The 24,753-nt window shown below is 40.1% G+C and overlaps 1 protein-coding gene across 2 annotated transcripts; it reads right to left on the bottom strand.

The window, feature by feature from the left end:
• Positions 1 to 10,288: 10,288 nt before the first annotated feature.
• LOC135473852 (galactoside alpha-(1,2)-fucosyltransferase 2-like) lies at positions 10,289 to 14,099 on the bottom strand. 2 transcript variants are annotated; one of them, XM_064753770.1, is made up of 3 exons: positions 14,029 to 14,099; positions 12,921 to 13,035; positions 10,289 to 12,635 (listed from the first exon to the last, which is right to left on the bottom strand). In XM_064753770.1, the coding sequence occupies exons 2-3, from the start codon at positions 12,982 to 12,984 to the stop codon at positions 11,263 to 11,265; spliced, it is 1,437 nt and encodes a 478-aa protein (XP_064609840.1). In that variant the 5' UTR covers positions 12,985 to 13,035; positions 14,029 to 14,099; the 3' UTR covers positions 10,289 to 11,262. The 2 variants fall into 2 exon arrangements, with proteins under 2 accessions (XP_064609840.1, XP_064609841.1); XM_064753771.1 differs by having other exon boundaries at positions 12,921 to 13,028; positions 14,029 to 14,095.
• Between the last annotated feature and the right edge of the window lie 10,654 nt (positions 14,100 to 24,753).

Below are 24,753 nucleotides of genomic sequence, written 5' to 3'. Positions count from 1 at the left end.
ACAACTCCGTCGCTCATATTTACAGACTAGCATATAAGAAAATTCTGGAACCAAAACCTCGAGAACTCTCGACGGAATAACACTGCAGGCTATAACGTACACTGAGGGAAAAATGTAGGCCAGACACTGACAAGTAAAAAATTAAGAAAATATAATACAATGTTTACAGACGAGGTTCGTAACAAGAGTACATACATTTTCATTACATTGTATTCATGGTTGCATTAATTGTTATTACAATGTATTCATGGTTGCATTAATTGTTATTACGTTGTATTCATGGTTAACGAAACAGTAAGGAAGATTTACTTTATACTGCTTGACCATTATCACGGTGATGTTAGTATCAGGGGCTGCAGGTGTCATATCACTTCACTCTAAAAATCACCCTGATCTGTTATATTTATCCTAATATTATGTTTACTATATGACGCAAGGTTAGATTGCTACATGCACAACATAATACATGTGTTTTTCTATGGAGAACAAAATACTCCGTTACACCAACAAAATTGTTCTGTCTGAATAACGGAACATCTGTCACATACATGTGAAAGTTTGCAGCGATAACACCATCTATTTTCCCATCAATCAAAAAACGTAACTTGTCTGTCAGTGTAACACACGAAATTGTAGACTGCGTATTCTACAATGGATCCTTCCACGTTAAATACTCCAATACCTCGCAATAACGGGATACACACTCTGATGGTTGTTTAGAACATGAACACAATTAGATCAGTCATCATTTAATTACTGTCCCGATTTGTCCTTCGGCAAATATACTATACCAGGTCGTATGATGGGAGGGAATTAAAAATGTTTATCTCCAATGAACATTAAAATACATTGTTGACGTGAAAACTTACATAAGTATGAGGTTTCTCCAAAAAAAAAAATCCCAGAAACAAAGAAAGTCAAAACACAAAGTATTACAGCATGGCTCATGTTATGTGACCCATTTGTGACCCAAAAACGAAATTTTAACGTTAATAAAGGAAAGTATTTTCAGAAAGCTGCTCTCGTCGTCGATGACTAAAATGTCAAGACAATAGCATCAAGCAACTCGCCCGAAATTTTAAAAGGCTATATAGGTTAGTCAGCCTTTTCAAAAACAGAAGAGCATCAGTTTACTGGCAACTGATTTCCAGCTGTGTGATGCGGGTGATGGGAAATTTAGTCATGGATGTCAATGTCAAGGTAAACATTCTATAACAACAGCTAGCCGGTGTGTTTAGATGCGTTTCATTGGTTGACGCAGCTTGTAAATTTCAGGTCACAGGGAATTCCTCAGGTGGGCCTATGACAGAGAATGAGCCTGTGCTTAGCTGCGGCTATAGCGAACTGAAGCATAATTGGTTCATTTAAAGCATATCTGTGAAAGGCAAAGGTATTACCTAATTATTTTCGATAATCCTTCTCCAAATTTCTTTCGAAAGTTCATCCTTTCCATATCTTATCTGCATTCACGTCGTTTCTTGAAATTTTCCCGCAAAATAATCTGCCAGATCTTTCTCATTACTATGTGGTGGTGTACACTACTTGCTAGATTGGGTAAAGTTTCCCAGATCTTCCTTTCTCCCCACCACGCACACCTTAGGAGAGATTTAGTCTACTAGGGAGAGATTTTAGCTCACTATGGTTCTCAGGGCCTATGTGGCATTAAACAATATACTTTGGCTGTTCTCGGGTCAATGTCTAGGACGCGTGTGACGCAAGCAGTTTGCGCGTTCACATGGGCGGCCATCCCGGTAAGAGTGAGAGCGTGAACGGAGAAACGGACGGGAGACTTTGTTTGCCAAAATATCGCTGACAATGGACAAAGAAGGGACAAATTAGACTGTAGACGAGGAGAGAAGGATTATAGGTGCTCGACTGTAGTTAAAACAAGAGGATAAGTTGGGTAATTTAACGTCAGCTACGTTGTTTGGAAATGTTTCACATGGAAGGACTTCTGAGAACGAGTAGTGGAGAAAGAAAGACATGGCAAAGGAGAAAGTCAGGTGTGGTAGTGGAGAAAATCATGCGTTTTAGAGCTGATAATCAGGCGTTATAATGGAGAAAGTCAGGTGTTGTAGTGGAGAGAGTCAGGTGTGGTAATGGAGAAAGCCAGGTGGCGTAGTGGAGAAAGCCAGGTGTGGTGAAGTTAAAAGACAGGTGGGGTGGTGGGGAAAGTCAGGCGTATTAGTGGGGAAAGTCAGGTGTGGTCGTGGAGCAATGCAGGTGTGGTAGTGGAGAAAGACAGGTGTGGTAGTGGAGAAAGTCAAGCTTGGTATTGTTGAACGACAGATCTGGTGGAAAAAGTCGGACATGGTGTTACGGTATTGAAAACAGCAACAGAAAACAGACTCAGTGAAATAAACAAAGCATTGAACAAGGTGCTTTCCATCCGGTCCGCGCTGTACATATATAACAGGGCCTGTTATGCTTTCACAAAGATCCGCAGACTAACAGTACATGAAAACGTTAAATAGTCATACATAACACCCCCACCCTTCAGGGAAAGAAAGTTTTGCATAAAACTTTCTTTAACATATTCATAATCAATAATAATAACGTTTACCACAGTCTTTAAAAACAAAGCTGCAGAAAACCAACTAGACACGTGACAAACAATCAGCAATCACATTATCTTTCCCTTTTATGTGTCTAATCTCTAGATTAAATTCTTGCAAAAGCAAACTCCACCGTAACAATCTTCGGTTTTTACCTTTTAGTTTGTGCAAGAAGGTCAAGGGATTGTGATCTGCATACACAACAATGGAGTAACTTGACGAAGTCACATATACTTTAAAATGCTGTAATGCTAGAATCAAGGACAGACACTCCTTTTCTATTGTCGAATAATTTCTCTGGCACTTGTGAAATTTGCGAGAGAAAAAACATACAGGGTGATCAACGTGATCCGTTTCATTTTCTTGTAACAAAACTGCCCCAGCAGATATATCACTAGCATCAACAGCTAGCTTAAATGGTAAATTAAAATCAGGTGCTACAAGTATGGGGCCGCTGCTTAGCATGGCCTTTAATCTATCAAAAGATCTCTGACACTCAATGGACCACAAGAATTTAGCACCTTTCTTTAACAGCTGAGTTAGTGGCTCACTAATAAATGAAAAGTTCCTACAGAACTTACGATAATAACCTGCCATGCCCAAAAAACGCTTTAATTCTCTCTTACAACTTGGCACTGGAAAACAAGAGATAACAACTCCACTAGGATGTACAACATTGAGATCAGTGCTATCTCTGTCTACATATGGCTTTAACATGTTAATGTGACAAAGTTGTCTAGATTTGCGCCGATCAGGAGTGAAAATAATACAATTAATATTCCTTAGTGGAATTGCCTCAGGGAAACGAGTTGAAGTACACATTATGGTTAACATATACTGATTTCCAGACTTTGTCTTAGGTAGCGGACCAACACAATCTATTAAGATTCTACTGAATGGCTCACCAATTGCAGGAATAGGCCTCAAGGCTGCCTTGGGGATTGTCTGGTTAGGTTTCCCCACTAACTGACATGCATGACAAGACCTGCAAAATTCAGTAACATCTTTCCTTATTCCTGACCAGTAAAAATGACTGAGAATCTTATGATATGTCTTATTAACACCTAAATGACCTGCTAACGGCGTTTCATGCGCTATGGTCAGTATGTCTTTACGATAAGACTTGGGCACAACTACCTGATGCTTAACTGCCCATTCATCCTCCAACGAAACATCGGGAGGCCTCCACTGCCGCATCAATATGCCAGACTTGACATAGTAGTAGCATGGGTCAGGTAAAGATTCACCATCTTTAGCTGCATCATTAAACAAGCAAGAAATACTTGGATCATTGTGTTGTGCAGCAATCAACTCAGTCCTACAAAATGGCTGATCACCACTAACAGAATTAGTATCTACTTCCTGCTGGCTGTCTAATTTGGAAGAATCTCCATCCAACATGTTGTTGAGAAAAGTCTCGCTCAAATCAACAGTACTACCCTGGTCTGTACTGACTTTTCTAGACATAGCTCATGTAACAACACAGGACGGATATAAACCCGCTATCTCGCTTTCAACTGGCTCTGTGACTGAATTCAGAGAAGGCTTATCAACCATTAAGGGATCAACAGTAACTTTATCATGTGCTAAGTCATTTCCCAACAACAAATGAATACCCTCAAAAGGTAATGAAGGCTTAATGCCTACCCTGACAGGTCCAGATATCAAATCTGATGACAAATAAATATCATGAAGGGGAACACTGACAAAGTCACTAGACTCTACTCCTCTAATAAGGGCACGAACCCCAGAGTATGACTCTTCAGAAAAGGGCAGAGTATTCATCAACAACAGAGACTGAGATGCCCCAGTATCCCTTAATATCTTTATAGGGGTAGCACAAGACATGTCGCTTCTAAGCGACACTGAACCAGAATTGATAAACGGAGCGAAGCTATCCATAGAGCATTTGGGAATCTTATCCAATCCCGTATCAGCTAACTCAGATCTGCTTTTAACTGCTGATGTAACTTCGGGCAATGTTTTGTGCATTGTAACACAAAGATCTGTGGGCTTAGACTCATTCTGAGCTTCCCGTCTCCTTTTCAACTTGTAACATTCACTCATCACGTGACCTTCCCGCTTGCAAAAATTACAAGTGACCCTATTTCGAGGACTACCATTCCAATCTGAACTACGTGAACTATGAGCTGTAGAACCACTGGAGCCTGGTGTAGAACTCTTCTGTATAGAGCTACCTCTACCTGTTGCATGTGACTGGGTATTTCTACGTATAAATGAATTAAATGGCTTACCCGTGTATGTAACCTTATGTGTCAAGGAATAATCATCAGCTAAACTGGCTGCCTCTTCAAGTGTACTCGCCTTCTGCTCATCAACGAACACCTTTACATCACTATGAATACAACGCTTGAACTCTTCTACCAGCACAAGCTGACGCAAACTTTCAAAATCCTTGCCTATTTTCTTGGCAATACACCAGCAATCAAACAACTGCTCCTTAGCTCGACCAAACTCAACGTATGTCTGATCTCTACCTTTTTCACAGTTACGAAATTTCTGGCGGTAAGCTTCAGGCACCAATTCATAACCCTTCAAAATTACCTCTTTCACATAGTCATAATTGGAAGCATTCTCTACACTTAACTGAGTGTAAATTTCCCTGGCCTTTCCAATTAGCACACTCTGTAATAACATAGTCCAGAACTCTTTAGGCCACTTCAAGCTATTTGCAATTTTCTCAAAATGCAGAAAATACTTATCCACCTCTTTTTCCTGAAAGGATGGAACTAACCGAATGTATTTGGTCACATCAAATCCTGAACCCTGTCTACCGGAAGGACCCGGTTTCTCATCTCTCTCTACCTCTAACTTTTTCATTTGGAACTCCAATTCTCTTTCCCTCTCTCTTTCTTGCCTCTCTCTCTCCTCTCTCTGCACTTTCCTCTCTCTTTCCTCTCTCTGCACTTCCCTTTCCTCTCTCTGCACTTCCCTCTCTCTTTCCTCTCTCTGCATTTTCAACTTTTTAAACTGTATCTCATGTTCCCTCTCTTTTTCTTTCTCTCTTTCCTCTTTCTCCAATCTCAACTTTAACTCAAACTGCTTAAACTTAAGCTCGGCATCAGACTGACCCTCGAACTCATAATCAGATAATGCAGAACTATCAAACTTACCTATCTCCACTAAATGTTTCAACAAAGTATACTGCATATCTCTTTTCCTCCATGAACACTTTACGGACAAACCTAAAAATGTCCCTAACTTAACCAAGTCTTCCTTCTTTAAACTCTCAAAAACATCTTGATCGGGCGCATTAACAAACTGTTTAGGATCAAAATCTCCCATTGTAAATATTTAGCCACTGAATCATTCACCGTTAAAATTAAGCAATCGCTTCTCACATATGTTTAACTTCAAATATCCGGTGCAAAACAAAAGGGAAACTATCAGTTTCCGGACAAGCCCCCAATTTCTGTTACGGTATTGAAAACAGCAACAGAAAACAGACTCGGTGAAATAAACAAAGCATTGAACAAGGTGCTTTCCATCCGGTCCGCGCTGTACATATATGTACACAGCTGTACACAGGGCCTGTTATGCTTTCACAAAGATCCGCAGACTAACAGTACATGAAAACGTTAAATAGTCATACATAACAATGGTAGTGGAGAAATCAAGCGTGACAATGGAGAAAGTCAGGCGCTGTAGTGGAAAAAGCCAGACGTGGTAATGGAGAAGTGTGGTAGTGGAGAAAGACAGGTGTGGTAGTCGAGAAATTCAGGTGTGGAAATGGAGAAAGCCAGGCGTTGTGGTGGGAAAGGCCAGGCGTGATAATGGGGAAAGTAAGATGGGGTAGTGCGGAAAGTCAGGCGTTGTAGTGGAATAAGCCAGGCGTAATAATGGAGAAAGTCAGGTGTGGTAGTGAAGAAAGTCAGGCGTGGCAATATTGAAAGACAGGTGAGGCAGTGGAGAGAGCGCAGTAGTATAGTAAATCAGGTGGAGAAGTAGGGAAAACAAGGATGAGCAGTGACGAGAGCCAGGTGAAGCTTTGGAGAAAACCAGGTGGGGCAGTGGAGAAAGTCAGGCGGAGCAGTAGGGAAAGACAGGCGGAGCAGAGAAGAATGGTACTCTGCCTGGGGTGTCTGACTGCCCCGCTTGACTTTCTTCCCATTTAACCTATATTTCTATACTGATTGGCTTGGCTTTCCTTACTTGCCCGTCTCCATTATACCGCCTGGCTCTTTCTACTTCTCTACTTGTTTTTTTTTATATTTTGCTTGCTTCTTTCTTTTATACTACTCCGCCTGGCCTTCTCCACTGCTCCGCCTCCTATCTTCATTGCTTCGCCTAAATTTCCCTACTGCTCCGCCTGGCCTTCTCCACTGCTCCACCTCCTACAATCATTGCTCCGCCTAAAATTCCCTACTTCTCTGTCTGGCCTTTTCCACCATCCACCTCCTATCTTCCTTGCTCCGCCTGTCTCTCCACTACCACATCTGTCTTTGTGCTCCGCCTGTCACTACTGCTCCACCTGTCATTTTCCACTACCACATCTGTCTTTGTACTCCGTCTGTCACCACTTCTCCACCTGTCTTTCCACTACCACATCTGTCCTTGTGCTCCGCCTGTCACCACTGCTCCGCCTGTCATTCTCCACTACCACATCTGTCTTCGTGCTCCGCTTGTCACCACTGCTCCACCTTTTATTCTCCACTACCACATCTGTCTTTTTGCTCCTCCTGTCACCACTGCTCCACCTTTCATTCTCCGCTACCACATCTGTCTTTCCGCTCCGCCTGTCACCACTGCTCCACCTGTCATTCTCCACTACCCCATCTGTTTATTTTTCAAGCTTGCGTCAAACTTCAAGTTCAGTGGAGGGGACTTCCGTGGCCAAGAGGGTTAGTACGCCAGAGGCGCAATGACCCAGGAGCCTCTCACTAATGCGGTCGGTGTGAGTTCAAGTCCAGCTCAGGCTGGCTTTCTCACCGGCCCTACGTGACAGCAACCTGCGGATGATCGTATTCTCTGCCAGGTTTCCTCCCATCATAATGCTGGCCGCCGCCGTCGTATAAGCGAAACATTCTTGAGTACGGCGTGAAAGACCAATCAAATAAATAAATCAAGTTTAGTGAATAGTGAGATTCTCTGCTGTTATAAATGGTGAAAAGAATTAAACGTTACAATTTAATTGACTGTGCCGAAGGGAAAGCTCCTCTTCTTAATCCATGGAATAGACCTGATATTGGTACCACATGAGGTGGCCAACCTAACTGGTACTAACATGTCTATAAGCTCAGAAAAAGTAAATTATGAAAGTTTTGACAATTATAGCTATATGACATATTTTGGGAAAATGAAAAATCATCAGTTTCGATGTTGTATAAATTGCGAAAAGCAAGGGAAACGCCAGTATATCTCGTATTCTTCGCCATAAAACATCTAACATCGTGTTTGTATTGTTTATGGTGTAAAGTAAAATATAAAATTCTACTTTTCTGCACAAGCTGTGTATTTAATGTGATCTTTTAGCAAAATGATCTCCTTTGACTGATACCTTTACATGTAAAAATGTGTGAGGTTTGGGGATGGTTTGATGCAATTTGGCTAGATACCCATACCTATGTACTTCGTTTACAACCATAAATATTTAGGTTAGATAAGGTAAATTTGCTCAATTAAGTAAATGGTGAGGTAATTCTCGTAACTTTGATGAGTCATAATTACACTCTCATTGCTATTCGCTTGTGATGTATAGTTTGGTTTATAATAAATATTTATTATAAGAAATGTCTTAGGCTAAGGCTTCTAAACACTTTTCATAAAGGGTATAGGTGACTACTTTTAGATCAAGGGCAAACCAAAAACTAACGTAAAGCAGATGAAATGAAACACTCGTCAGGAATTGTGTATTCAGAACAATCCCCCGAAGTACATTCTCCCAAAAGACCATGAAATGAAGGATTTCAAGCAAAGCATATTTCTGTGACGTCACTGATTCAAATTTGGTCACACCAGCGTTTTATTGGGTGAGGAAAAAATGTAACAAGAAAAAAAGTAAATCTATCTATATTTATACTCTTGCTAATGGCCATTAATGTAAACCCTAGTGATGGATGCATCGAGTGTTAATGAACACACCACTGTGCCAGACACCATTATTTTGATGATGACTCTTACTGCTCGGTGTCGATGAAAGGTGTTAGTGTGTCAAACACCCTACAACAGACGGTGGTGATCAGAAAACATATGTCCGACGTCTAGATGTAGCCGAGAGACTATAAGATGAGCAAATTATAAAAGTGCATTTTCTTATTTTGTCTTCTGAAAACTTGACCCTGTCCAAAGGTGCCGAAGATGAACCTTCCACCAAAAATATTGTTTGATATAACATTTATTGGTTACCGATTCCTTTCATTCACCAAGAACATTACCTATGTTTTTCCGTCATCATTGAAATTTGTGGAAAATTTGTGTCTTCTCCCCATCATTAAAGAAAATAACTTGTGCTATTTTATTGGATACTTTGATACTTTTTAACATCCATTAACCATCAAGTGAGGTGGTTCGGTTATTCCCACTTGGCAGTGAATGTAGCTACATGCAAAGTGCCTGGCTTGATAAAATATACATGGTTTGCAAAGATTGCGGCCAGTAAAGTGTGTGCATTGAAGATGATATAACTCCTATAGAGCTACCTATTGGTTAGGGTAATTATATATAAACATGAACTGAAAACATATACCAAGCTAACAGTAGCAAGGCGAATGGGCTGACTTGGGTGGTACCGATACGTGGAATTTTGCTCGGTGGTAGGTGGAGTATCCATTGCTGTTTTTCAACAGGTCAAATGACGATGAAGTAGTAAGGTGGTAAGGCTGGGATTTATCCAATCGCTGGCAAACTGAGAACTGTGTCAGCAGACAAGCGGGTGTTTACGTGTATGTATTCATTATATTTATATATATAAATTAATTTTTTTACTAAAAAAATGTCCGAATGTTGAGGTTATTTACCCGAACTAAAACCCACGACCTCCAAGTCCAAACGAAATTCTTACCAAGTGGATATGCCGGCTTACCATTACACTACAGCTGGAACTAAAGTCAATTAGACATGTATTTCCAGAGTACTTCCTTCATCCTTTAATCTGGACTTTAAAAGCTCCAAAACCGCATTACACTGACAGAAATGAACATGGCTTATTTACACCTGGCTCCATTTTATAACTCTAAGTGTAGCAGGGGACTCCGTGGCTCAACTGCTTAGCGCTCTAGCGCAGCGTAATGATCCAGAAGCCTCTCACAAAAAAAATGTAGGAAAACATTATTTGACCATTTTATTCCAAGAGCTATGGTCCACATCCCCACAGTACCGCTTCACCTACAAGAGGGTCCAGTCGATCGAGCAAAATGATAGGTAGGTTAGAGCTTCGTTTATGATATTAGTGACTTAAAATCTGCTTAGGCTTTTTTCTGCTAGTGAACCGGAGCAATAGTGTTATTTTTCTAACCAGCCTTCACTTTGTGGGCAACGGAAACTGTTATATCGGTGTATCAGTTGAGGGCAACATTATGTAGCCACAAAATTTGCGCACTCAGTTACAACAGTCCCACATTGGTTGATCATTGAATATAATATTTGCGCGGTGACTCCCGAAGTTACAACATAACACATTGCCCCGCATTCCAACATATGTACCTTAACTCATTGAGTATAACAACATATGCGTGTTGATTCCCAAAATTACAACATAACACACTGCCCCGCATTATAACATTTGTGCCTTAACTCACTGAGTATAGCAACGTTTACTTGGTGACTTCCGAAGTTACAACAGTTTGAAGTTTGTGCCGTAACTCATTGAATGTAGCATCATTTGAGTGGTGGATCTCGAAGTTACAACATTGCACATTGCTTCGAGTTACAACATTTGCGCAGTGATCTCTCGAGTTACAATTGCGCAGTGGATTCTTGCGATAATCCATATTGATCTATCAGTAGAATTTTTTCCCCAAACCTCATCATAGCCGCATATAAAAATCTTACTAAAGCCTTCTGCGTGGAGGTCATCGTGATTTCTGCATGATGGGTTGATTTTTATATTTATAGCAATGATAGTGTAGGCCAAACTCCGGAATATAACAGTTTACAATGGAACTCTGATTTACGAGTGACAGGGAATTGGCTTACACGTAGCTCTAGAAAATTTATTGTCCGTTTCAAAGCACTAAGAAAAATGTTGGATTTCCGAAAAAAAAAATATCGGGCCGTGTAAATAAAACTATACCTTTAACCTTGGAAACGTAAGAATTAAAAAGTATATAACAACATAAGGTTTTCTGGATTGTGCACACAGTCAGTTATACAGTGATATGGCATGCAGCATTACGCTCCTCTGAATACCATTACGAATATTTATATCGGTGGTTATATACAGGAAATTTTTCGCGAACAATTCATATTTCTTGATCGAATTTTCATTCATTTACCTAAAATAACTCTTATTATTGACATATTATTGAAAATACCAGACTAATATATATACTCTTTATTATTAAAGTAAAGTCTTCATTTCGGAAATCTAATAAAGCGGCCCGCATTACAAATTTACAGCAATAACAGTGATTTTGAATGTTATTACGTGCACCAATGAGGCTGATATTTTGTGAAAGGTAATCATTTACTAAGGACTAATTTGGACGTATTTCTGTGGTTTCGCGTAATAGAGCTCATGAGCATACAACTACGTCACTTTCACAATTGTCTGATTCAAGCCGATCCAGTCTGGCAGCATATAATCGGTCAGGTTAAACCTCTTGTGCAGCTCTGTACCCGGAATCGTCTGTTGTATCTGATAGATAGTTGTCCCTCCGGCCAGCCAGGCGGACCACCAGCCGTAAGAACCTACGGTCATAATGGTGTGGTTACACAACGACAGTATCGCAATATCCACTTCAGCCTCCTGGCCGGTGATAAACGTGGAGACCTGATGAGGTAATGTCTCCTTTGTCCATTCCATGTCGTTAGAGCACACAATAAACATCACAGACTTGTATTTGCTCCTAAAGTGGTCCATGGCCTGGTAAAGATAGCCTTTACTTCCAACAGCATAGCCAAATTGAATCATCTCAGGCTGTACCATATCACCACGTCTGACGTGAACACCTACAAATGTTGCATTCTCTAGAGAGAAATGAGGATGCTGTGACTGTATAGAGGTTTTAAGTGCTAATCGCGCGCGTTTGACAATATCATCTTTGAATGTAAACTGGTTTCGTAGCTCTGCAAAAACGTCAGAGAAATATCGCCATGACTGAAAGTAACCGTTCATTGTTTGATTTCTTGTAAAATTGCCTTCGATAGGATCAAAAGCGCAATCACGTTTTTGCCCAACACGAGGAAAGTTTGAAACCAACCCAAAATCTAAATCAGTGATATTAATGTTAAAAATTTTAACCAGGTTGCTGCCCTTTGGGATGACGGGGATTACCCCTTGGGTACGCGCAGTTCCCAATAAAGATGCGAATTCAAACATTTGATTTCCTAAACGTCCGTTAAACAGTATGGACAGATATGTGTTCGAACTGTCCATTACCTGCTTTTTCAGACCCAAACGGTGATCTACTGCTTTCAGGTGATTATTGAGGTGAACTAAAGCAGATACAACAACATCCATTGAACTTCCTGACTTTAGAAGTGATTTGGATGGCCAGATAGCAGAGTTGGTTGGATTCATTATTCTCACGGGCCTGCCCGTCCTAAAGCTCTCAGCGGTGACATGAGAACGCCGGTTAGCCTCTGGCACGTCAAAGGAAGTTCCTGGAAACGATTCACTAGGCACGTTAATCGCAGTCTCCGCACCAATCCAACTGTTAGACAACATGTGTAATCTGTTTGAGCTTAGCAGGACAGGGTCCTTTATTGCGACTGTTGGCTTTGATTGTAACACAAACCGTAAATAGTTTTGGTCCGACAAAGCCTTTGTTGGAGTTGCACTTGGGACATTCAACTGCCCTTTCACCACAAAAGGACTATCAGGTATAGGCACTCGACCATCGGAAGGGCTCCAATTTAACACTGATTCAGGTAAATGCCATAAATAGGTACTGAACAATGCTGAAATGAAAAAAAGATATAGACGGTCTTATAGATGGTCTTACACAGTTATACAATGTATCCGCCATCCAACCAATGTCGGTCTCTCTAAACATGGACTTTTAAGTTTGGAGTATATCGCACTGTTTCTTACACTGAAAGCTTTCCTTCACTTTGATTGTTACCCAGAGCATGACGATAGTCACATGCTATCAACCACTTGTCAACCTAAACCATTCACCCTTTAACGAAACCTGGGAGAACACGGTTAACAATGGTGCTATGGTCAGACTGTGTGCAACTCACCTCCAGAGAGGAGCACGAGGAGGAAACGTCCGGTTTTCAGTCTACCTTTCATACCCGGGATCATCTTCTGTCGGGGATCTTCTTCTTCTGTCGGGGATCTTATTTACACTGTTTTCTACAGAGTAAAATCAGATAAATTTATCAGTTTATATAATATATCTAATATATGCACGGCTTTTTTACTCATGTCAATGTTGTATGATGTGCTAAGGAGTACTGCAATCTCAGAACACGCGATTTGTCTGACATGCATCATTATGTAATTCAAGCTGTACACATATCTTGATCATTTTTGATAACACATATATCGAACTGAGCCAAATCAGTGGCGAATTTCTTTACAGTATACAACCATAGTATATCATATCTAAAAGAGTTGCTGATTTTGTAAAATTCTACTTTCGTTCTTTATTATTCATACGCCGTTTATTTGTCATGCTAGAGCGCCGACCTCACAACAGTTCCTAGTCTGATTCGGTTCATAAGGAAGACTTTAAAATGGCATGTCTTGGTGCTTTCTGTTCAGTTATGTAATGCTGTCAGTATACTGTGACCAGACGCGGAATGAAACAAACAGACCTTCCTTGCACATTATAAGGATTGTAAAGGCACACTGCGCACAAGAAGATATGCCGGCGATGAAATACTTCAGGCATCTTAGGCGTGCACGCAAAGGCACGTCTTACGTGCAGATTTCTTTTACATGGCACAGGTAAACTTTTTTAAGAAAGCTAAGTGTCACATAAGGTCATTCATGCCATTCATGTCACAGACAAAACAAAGTTAACTACAGGCTACATCTGATCTTCAGGAACAGCGTATTTGTCGAATCGACGTTTGTTTTATAGTGGTTTTCTACTCTTGACGAGATTGAGTTAGTGAATGTCATCTCATTGTCCTTGCATACTTTTGTTATATGTACTCGTCTAACAACGATAAATAGTAAATATAGTACGTTACACTGTCCTACTTTGACAAGTTGAATATTACAGAATATCACATTTTAGTTTGCCCCCTTTACCTAGTCTTATTGCATTTAGACAAATCTGTCATATTGACGGAATACACCTGCTTTGATGAGGCATGATAGGCAAATCAACATACATACCTATTACATGTAGTATCGAATGAATGTCTTGCCTTAAGTCCTCAATCTGTCCTGCATGCATATGACGTGATTAACAACTTATGCTCACAAGAATTACCATGGGCACCGTATTTATACTTGTGCACCAACTCTTGCTAAAATCAATTAAGTCAATATACGAACTAAACTTCTCTCAGCCATACTGAGCAATATTGCTCAATTCCAACAATATATCTCAGGTCATACTTGACTGCTTCAGGCTAACGTATGCTTACCTGTGACGTCCTTGACTAGACTGTGTCTTTACCTGCTTTTCCACATCTGGCAATCGCTGTCTTCCCTGATATCATGACCAATGTCCTCTTAACAATGCACACCTCTTCCCGCATAAAGGATACCGTGCTGGCATGTTAGTTGTCAAATATGCTCTCTCCGGTAGTCAAGTAATTCACATAACATATGCAAATTGGTGATGTTTCGCCCCGTTGCACACAATCTTTGTTCTACATTCTACATCCATGATTTTATGGACGACTAACACAGGGTTATAGACTGCTATCTGAAAGTCAAACTTTAGCTTCAATTTGATATTTTAATTTAACTGGAAATAATGGAATGAAGATATGATGCATTGATTAACGCACTGATCAGATAATTTCTCCGAGAGGTATTGTGATGGGTTCGATGTTATATTTCGAGAGGATGTGGTGTATGTGATATAATAAATTGTTAGACGTAGCATGACAGTGTTATCTTTTCTGTCATATTCCACCCGCTCCCCCCCCCCCACATCCTTTCGGAAATCGTATTTGTCAGCTTTCCACGCAGCCAGCCTCGCCCGCTCTGGTCTTTCATCTCGCTAGCAGTTTTGCTTGACTGACTCTGCAGTGATGACAAGCCTGGGGCAGGGTTGTTGCAATCCCCTACCTAGTGAACAGGTGTGCAACAGGCTTGTGACTCTAAAAACAATGCCATTTTTTTAATAAATCGCGCATGTGGTCTTCCTGGCAGAAGCGTACTGTGTGCGAAAAAACATATATTTTCTGTCCTGGTTTACATTTTATACAATGTTCTGATAGTGGTAACGTTACTCGTAAACAACAAGAAAGGTTAATGGTTATGACTTCATTTATGAAAACAAATCGGTTCTGTGAGAGTTTTTCTTAGTTCATATGTGAAAGAGTTATACTTTCCTAATATTGAGAATGTTATGAATTCCATTGGTCTAAGAGTCGTTGACGTGGGAAGGTCTGGTGGCAACCTGCGGATGGTCGTGGGTTTCCCCAGAGTCCGGTAGCACAGTTAGTACAGCCTCCACTTCGGGAGCGGTAGATCCAGGGTCAATCCTGGGTCGCGTCACAACTAAGACCTTAAAAGAGGAAGTTGTAACTTCCTCGCTTGGCGTTAAGCATGAAGGGGATAATGCAACGACTGGCAGTGACCCGTATCGGTATAATGGCTCTGGCGGGACGGCTTACTTGCCTTCAGTAGGGCGTCTCAGTGAAGCAGCACTGGATAAAAGAGCGGTGGAAATCCGTCCTGCAACATGGAGGCACATTGCATGCACACTAAGGATTCCTTCGTCGTCAAATGACTGAAAATTGTTAAGTACGACGTTAAACCCAAGGCACTCACTGTATGGCTCAGGTTCTTTCAGTAATGCCTCATAACGCACATTACGCGAACAGACGCCGATATTTCCGTCAATGGTTCCTTTATTAATGGCTGGCTGTTGGTCCGCACCGGGAACTTTCAATGTACATGCCTGCCTCCGCCGCGGGTAGACGGTCGCCTAAGCCAAAAAGACGCTCATCTACATATTAAAGCGTACTTCTTTCTCCTACGTGAACACATTCACTTTCGTGTTCTAATCCGGGCCTCTTAGTCCACCACTTACTTCGGGGTCTCCCTAACTTATATCTTACGGTCTGCTATGACAAGAATTTTGGAATGTTCCCGGTGTGGCCAAACTTAGCTTCTAGCCACTAAAACCAATGACACAATATTTTGGGTACAAGTAATAACACCCCATCGCCCACAAGCCATCTACCAAAACAGTACAGCTCTTCACGTAAACTAATCCCAGATGCATACATCATTGTTTGTAACCCTCACTTTTAAGGTGCTTGAATTGTTGTTATTTATTTCTCTGTGTAAACAAAGTTTTTAAAAAAAATATCACTCTTAATCAGGCCTGCTCACCAGCCGAGCTAAACCGTACGGCATAAAGATGCAAAACTCATTCGCTGAAATTTTCTCGTATTTACCTAAGGAGTCAACAAAAAGTATTTATTCACTTGATAGATTGGAGCGCTATAGCTGAAATTAAAAACCTGTCATCGTCGATCTCTGAATGTCACTTTTTGCAGACTGGTTATCTACGGTTCTCTGTAAGCAAGGGAGAAATGTGAGACTGTTATGTACTTTTCGTCACAGCTGATTTTGTTTAAATCTCATTATTATTTATTTGCCCAAGGTTTGAGAAAGCTTATTTTGGTAATAATGCACGTTGTTGCCAAAGAATAACGAGAATAACTATTTGATTCAATTAACTCAGTACATGTATAAAACATTGGCCACTTAATTCATTCTTGAGCTAAATTTTGCATAACCGGTACATTAACCATGTGGCCTGCGTCCTTCGATGTTATTTTAACGACCTTCTTTTTGAACAATGTTTACATTTATTGTATTTTATGTCGTAGCTGTCAGTAAGTAGGCTAGTAAAGGATATAATGCTTAAATCTGTGAGTCTGTGAGGCAAAGAAAAAAAACGTTTATTTATTTGATTGATGTTTTACGCTGTGCTGAAGAATATTTCACTAATACGATGACAGAAGAGCATGATGGTGGTGGAAACTAGATAGAGACGAGTTTTGAGTGTGTGTGTGTGGGTGGGGGGAGGTTGTATGGGGTTGATGGGGGGATATTGATGTATCAAGCACCATCCGCATGCTGATGACAGATCTTCCCACGTACGACCTGGGATTTATGCTGAGTCAGAAGTTAATTGCAAACCTATGGAGATTAACAACTTTACGGATATCAAGCGGAATCAAGGGGGAAAACTTTGAGTGCACCATTGCTGTTAACGGTTACGTTGTTATCTCCCTTTTCCATTGCAGGCAAATCCAGTGTGTGGACAGGGATTATTAACTGCCTCTCGGTATATCGAAAGGTGAGGTTTGCTTAAGTCTATAAGAATATGACAGATTTAATTATTGGTTTGATAAATTATCTATTTACTTTGCTAATGATTTAATATGCATATACAATTTCACTGTGTATAATTACTATTAAGAAAATGTTATAAAACAATAAGATCCCTATGCCAAACTCACTTTCTGCAGTAAAGTCTATTTATCGCTAATCTTCAGTTTTAGCCGGGCCGACAAGCACAGACAACCTACATGTGTTCCTGAACAGTGGACGTCTAAATCATAGGCCGCTGAATCTGAACTTAGCACAACAATTATTGCTTTACTAAGAAAGTTAATAGCCAGATATTGGTAATACTGTTGGTTTTATGTATTGCATACAAAGGGCGGCAAATCGGGAAAGATTGAGTGGGTGCTTGGGACCTCGTACTTATGCCGAGGAATATGACGACGAAGGAATCCTTAGAGTGCATGTCATGTGCTTCCTTGTTGCAGGGCGGATTTCCACCGCTCTTTTATCTAGTGCTGCTTCATTGAGACGACTGACCAAAGGCAAATAAGCCGCCCCTTCCGGGCCATTATGCTGATACGGATCAACCAGTTGTTACTGTATCCCCTTCATGCTTAACGCCAAGCAAAGAAGTTACAACTTCTTCTTTTAAGGTCTTAGGTGTTACTCGACCCAGGATTGACCCTGGATCTACCGCTCCCGAAGCGGACGCTCTGCCAACTGTGGTATCGGAGCCGGTAATTTGGTAAAGAGGGATGGAGCAGACAACGACTAGCTGATCTCAGTTTTTTAATTTATTTATTGATTTATTTGATTGGTGTTTTACACCGTACTCAAGAATATTTCCCATATACGACAGCGGCCAGCATTATGGTGGGAGGAAACCGGGCAGAGCCCGGGGGAAACCCACGACCATCCGCAGGTTGCTGGGAGACTTATCCCAGTTTACTACCAGATATCCGACAAATATATGCAACATTAAAGGTACAGTTCGTTGCCTGTAGTACACAAAAAACAGACCCAGAAAGGCTCATTTTACTCATCGTGCATTGTTCCTGCAAATCTGACAGCGAGGGTGGAAATTCAAGCAGCTATTCTCGATACATGACAATGGTATTTGAAATGACTCCGCATCCAATCAATCATCGGGTCAAGCCAAAGGCCACCTCACGACAGGATGTCTTCCGCTTTGGGCACTCTGTTGTAGCGTATATCAGGGGTCGGGAGTATAGATTACCTTATCTCAAGGGTTGACCAGTTATCACTTGGTCAAAAATAATTGATGATATAACAAAAGTAAATGAGCCTATACTGGTGACATAGAAATAGTCTCTTAAAGACTTGCGGTGTATATTAGCAGAAAAATGTCAAGTGCGGAACGAAAACAATCAATCAGGGAGCTGATTTATTGCAAGAATGGTCTCTTAGTGGCACCTTTTTCGCTGCACAGACCCTTGGCCAGTCAAGTTGCGTGTTGGAAGCCTGCCAGCACTGTAAGTGGCTTTACGTAAGATGACTTGTCGAATAATTTTAACTTCTTTTAATGAGATTTGATCAAAAGGACTGGGTGGAAGGTTCTACTACGTATAAGATTATCTCCAGATTTTGCTGCAGGATGCAATCAACAATTGGTTATGTCTAATTTACCTTAACCAAGCCACAGATACGGAAATGCAAGGTTGGAATAATTTCATGTTGAACAAGAAACCTGTCACAACTATCAAGCTATCTGTTAAGTAAACTGCATGGAGCTCTTTCTGTATAATGAAACATTACTTGCGTAAATTCCCAATACTCCACACACCTTAAAACTGATGTGAGGTTTGTAATAAGGCGTCGACGTTTTCCTTTTCGTTTTAGATATTCACACGCCTTGACGTAACCTTGGTAAAGGTTGTCCATTAACAAGAGAAAAAAAACACAATGTGAATACTGAATTCGCTTCTATCGTCTTCTCTTCGAGGCTTGATCTTTCTCATCATTTTGGCTTTCCCCTGGCCGGCTTTCTTGCACGTTATAGTCCTTTTTAAATTTAGAGATGAAGTTTTGTGCCGTCGAGATTTGGTTGAAGACAGGTGCCTTCCTCTAAGAGAGATATGCCACCATATGACAGATATTGTTACAATATTAAACGTCGTTTTCTCTCCGTGCATATTGCTTTCTTGTAGGTTTTTAAGCTGTGATAAAAGCACACTAGACTTGAACAGAGCGTACTATGTTGAATATGACACAATATTATGTTATCATATGAATACATTCCAGCATTATTAAATTCAAATTTATCAAATTATATTTGGAGTGAACCGTTACCTGCAGATAACACGTTTCCCGGTCTCTAATTTTATGGTAAGTAAAGAGGCCCACAAATGGCAGGTTCATGTAAAAATGTAAACACCAATCATTTAGGACGTGAAATAAATGTTCGGGCGTATATCATGAGAGTGTAATGTATTGCACGTTCAAATCGAGTAAGTGTTTATGGAGACAAACCCGTCTATGAGGGTAACATCTGGCGAATGAACTCCCCTTTGATATATCGTGGAGGATACCATAACAAGTCTCCTTATCACGCTTTAATTTCCACTGAGCTATTTCTAGTGAAGTAAAGAGGTGAACACCATACAGTGTTTGAGTTCCAGACTGGATTTATTGTGTTACCATATATGGACCGTCCAGTATGCCCAAGAACTTAAAGATTAGCGTTTTTCAAGGCAAGGGACCTTCATAAGGAGCTTACGACTCCAGTTGTAAACAGGCAATGATGTATTATAAGTACTGAATAGTTGGACTTAGCCCATCGGGGTTTTTTTTAAATTTTATTTTGACAGGGACAAAATCTGTGCAAAAAAGATAAGGACGTTATAAACAGTTTCTGAAAGGACGTTATAAACATAGTTCTGCGAAAGCTACGGTGCTACGGGCGTGTAATTTGCTACCATTTAAAGGAAAAGACCTCTAAAAATCGAACTAGGCATCATTAAATAGACCACTTAAAACTATGCATAAATGTATTTTCATTTATTTTTTTTTCATTTTTGTAAAGAGAGTTAATGGCGTTCAAACATATAAATTCTACGGTGGACTGATCAGAGTTTAGGAACTCTGACGTCATACGAAGTTCTTCCAACTCCATTCACGACACTGCATGTTAAAATAACTCCTTTACCCATGATTAAAAGACTACTGATGAAACAACTGATCCAAGAATTGCTTCCTTCTGGTGAACATTAGGAAAAAATGATGTGACCTCAGAGTTCCTAACTACCGTCAATATGGCTCATAAAGCCTACCTTACTATTCCGATATTTGAATGCCTTTAAGGTTTTTCAACCTTAAAAATTTTCTGAAACAATAAATGAAAGTATTTTTACGCATAGTTTTCAGTTGTTTGTATGATGAACCTTACTTCATAGTATAGCTTTCATTTACTTTAAGCATTGACATCAACAGTTAGAATAAAACCCTTACTTAGGAAAACTGACAAGTGGCCATATTTCACCGGTTATACGTGTGACCCTTTGTCAGTTATCACATTCTCTTCGCTGTTCTGTTTTTACTCTCTATGCTCAACGTTTTTTTATTATGTTCTTATATTGCATTTTAGCCAGCGTTATCCACTTATCCACTCCATTGTAAAGCTTGTTCTCATATTATGTTAGAGGCCTGAACTGTACAACACAACCTGTGCTCTAAACTGTGGCAATAAATATGTCCCGATAGTGGCCAGTCAAAAAGTATTATTCCAAATATCACCATCTTGATGGATTGGCAAAGTTTGAGAAAATTCGCGTTGGCGGAATACATTGTTATTCCTTTGTTTGCACTGTCCAAAAACAATATAAATATTAAAACTAGACACCTCTCCCTCGATTCCGTACTAATTAAGACAAGGCAAACATGGGAAAGGCATTTTCTTCAAAATAAAACAAATTATGAAGATATGATGTTCGTTTTCTGTTATGAACATGCAATGGAATAAAAACCAAATCAAACCATACTTTGAAATCAGAATTTTGTGCACATTGTGAACTCATTAACGTTGATGTTAAACTATCACCTGCTCTCCAGGACTTGCAGAAGGAGAATGTAGATTTATCTTGTACTGATATCCTTTAGACTTCAACATATGTCAATGCGGTCGCTGTGAGTTCGAGTCCAGCTCATGCTGGCTTCCTCTCCGGCCGTATGTGGGAAGGTCTTTCAGGAACCTGCGGATGGTCGTGGGTTTACCCCGGGCTCTGCCCGGTTTCCACCCACCATAATGCTGGCCTCCGTCGTACAAGTGAAATATTATTGATTACGGCGTAAAGCACCAATTAAATAAATAAATAAATAAATAAATAAATCAACATATGTTTTGATATAGAGAGTACATAGCTACATTTTAATGTAGAATGACCTGTAAATAATTCACGATTGGCCTGACTGACAAATAAGTTATGCCCTCTACTTCGCAGGTCTAATCCACAATATAAACATTACGGTACATTGGCATTTCTATACGGCAGTTTCTTCCAGATACTACCGATACTACCTGGCGCTATAAATGAAATAATACGTGTACAGCATAAAACAAGAATTGAATCAGTAAGAGGCGCTTTATTTCCCAACTGACTATGTTGGAAAGTGCACAACCCTATATTGTTATGTGCACAACTGCCGTCAGCTTCTAAATTTAGCTTAACACTGTTTACATATGCTGAATTCAGGGCCTGCTGTCTGCCTCTGTTTTAGAATGTTCCAGAATACGCTCAGTTCGGGGCCTGTTTGTTTACAACAAGTGTTGAAGAATTTTCTTATTCTAGAAAATTCCCCCAGTCTATATAAAACCTATAAAAGCAGGTCAAACGGGGAGAAAGGAGAATTATTGAGAGTTTTGGATGCTTTCGCTGTGTATTACTTTAGTAGGCCTTTTGTGCTGAATTTAGGTGTCTTTATAGCCCCTGGCTTTGTTATATCATATCTCCACCGAGCACTTGTTCAATCTGAACTTGTAAATTTAATTTGTGTTCTTGTGTACACAGTGCTTATTAGTACACGGACCCGGTCTGTGGAATTTTGTGTATATTTCGTCATACACTCAGTTATACTGTGGATTTTCCCCCTTATGAATATTGCCTCTGTGCAATTTGTAAGCATTGTGTAGTATATGCGTCCGTTGGGACTTGACACCGTTGTACATGTAAGTACTTTAGTATTTGTATAGATACTGCTATCCTTTCTTGTTAAACTTAAGTACTTTAGTATTTGTAAAAGTCTAGTTATCTGTTCTTGTTAAACCTAATAAACTGTTGTAAAATAAAATCTGCTGGTTTTGGTTACTTTTTTGTGCGGCTAAACTGTCGTGTATTTCGAACAAGCCATCTCTTCATAATACAGACAGTTTGGGTCGTAAAAAATATGTACATCATGGCCTCGCTCACAAGACTAAAGTTTTGTGTACACTGTTAATGTTTTAGGATTAAGACTAAACGTTACTTGATTTACGGGTAATCCAGTTGGTTGTTCTATGATTTCAAGCACAATTTACCCAGTCATAAAAAAATCGTGTAAACCTTGGGCGATCTTAACATGGACTTCTAAATATAAAACAAAATCAGGGGAGGAGAAAAAAATGCGTTCCGAAAAAAAAGGAATTGTATTAGGAAAGAGCACAGATGATTCTAGCCAAGGGCGCAAACAAGGGGAGGTGATAGCCGCCAGTAGAGCTGTGACCCTTCATCGCATAGTCCATGGCGTTTTCACTTTATCCGGAAAGTCCAGAATAAATTGAATTATCTGCACTCTCAAAAACCACAGTAGTCTTTTTATATATAGATACATTAATGGAAAACATTGAAAACCATCTTTTTGTTTCTTCCGCACTGCCTTTTGCGATGGTATTACAGTGACATTGAATGTCAAGATGGAGCCCTGTTACACCCTATTATGTAATAATAAAATCGTGTAACGTAATAAAAATTTCGTGAAATGTGATAATCACCCAGTAACGTAAAACAATTTACCGCGTGATGTAATAAAACCAATATCCAAGTTCTGTTATAAAATTTCCGGGTAATGTAACTGGTAGGCCTTCTTTTCAAGCGACCTTTGTGGTAAATAATTGATACATTATGCCATTATAAATATTTTATGCTTTGAGGTGTTTGAAGGCATCTGTGTGTCTCTTAAAGTTATTTCAAATGGGGATCAGGGCAGTGCTCGACAGAAACCCTAGACATTTGGTAAGTTCATTTCGTACATTGAAGAAATAGGCTTTCAATATGACCAAAGCAATAACACCGAAAAAGTCTCTTGACATTAGCCCCTTCGGTGTTTATCTGTCTGTCTGTTTGCCTGTCTTTTTGTAAAGGGGCGATATTATACATTACCAGGATTTTTTATTACATTAAACGACGAGCGTTGCATTACTTGTGTATTATTACAAAACACGGTGTAACAGGACCTCATTGGCTCAAATTATTGAGGGGCTGGCTCGCTGGGACCATCAGACGCTTGACCATTGAAGTCCCATGTTCGAATCCAGCTCAAGCTACCATGACGTTTATCAGGAACCCTGCAAATGTCGGCTGTTTACGCGATTTCCTTCATCCATTAACCTGTCTGCGATCAAGTGCAAATATTCTAGAGTACGACATTAGAGACCAGTCAAATAAATATACAAATAAATAAATAGATAAAAGTAAAAATAGGCTCATAGAAAAAATTTGAAATTTAAATGACTTAAATCATTCAGGCCAAGGCATAAGCGAACACAATATCGTAATCAATAATCCTTTTATGGATATGAATTGTATGAATTTGATCATTCTCACCCAGCTCATGTACCTCCGAGATTTGTTCGACAGCCATGAATGAGTTGAGAAGGCTGGCCTTATGATGACCCCTCAAGGGGATCGTCAGTTCACTATTATTCATACCTCGCCAACATCACAATTACAGACTAAAAACGAAATATAGTACATTTGTGTCTGTATAGATATACATATGAATAGAGTGTTCCCCAGTGTCCCAACTGTCACGGGAATGTATCCCCTTTTTTAAAAATCTCGTAGCCATTTCTTGTTAATCTGCTTGGAGAGAGGTATCTTCGGTGGTGAGCAGCATTGCGGAGAGAGCATTGATCTCTTACAAATGATATATCAATCACCAAATACCACCACATTGATGGAAGTGCCCATTTACAACCCCAGCTGGGGAGGTTTCGACACAGGCACTAATGTATACAGCTTTGACCCCACCCTCGTCTTCGTGTTGTCCCCGTGGACAGGCCTCGGTCCAAGTCATTTTACTCACAGAGCCCTTGGATTCAGCACTAGACAATTATCAAGGATCCGTGGGATTAGTTCGGCAGAATGGAATGTGCTAGACTGACGAGGAATGCGTTGTGATTAACCACCAGAACATGTAGATGATGTTATGTTTTCAACACATGATATTATTAAGACATGCATGTTGTATGTTCTCTCTCGTCAAAGTACCGTCGATATGGCTGAGATATTGCCATATATCGTTGCATTAAGCCATACTCATTCATTCATTCATTCCAAAGGACCGTTGCCAGCGCAAAGTTAATTA

The sequence above is a fragment of the Liolophura sinensis genome, chromosome 8, assembly GCF_032854445.1.
Source record: "Liolophura sinensis isolate JHLJ2023 chromosome 8, CUHK_Ljap_v2, whole genome shotgun sequence".
In the NCBI taxonomy this organism is placed as follows: domain Eukaryota; kingdom Metazoa; phylum Mollusca; class Polyplacophora; order Chitonida; family Chitonidae; genus Liolophura; species Liolophura sinensis.
This window is presented reverse-complemented; position numbering and strand designations above follow the sequence as displayed.

Excerpts from the sequence above, each read along its gene's own strand:
- LOC135473852 (XM_064753770.1), bottom strand. The coding sequence starts at position 12,984 with ATGATCCCGGGTATGAAAGGTAGACTGAAAACCGGACGTTTCCTCCTC. Across the intron at positions 12,636-12,920 it reads CCTCGTGCTCCTCTCTGGAG|CATTGTTCAGTACCTATTTA; the intron begins GTGAGTTGCACA and ends TTTTCATTTCAG.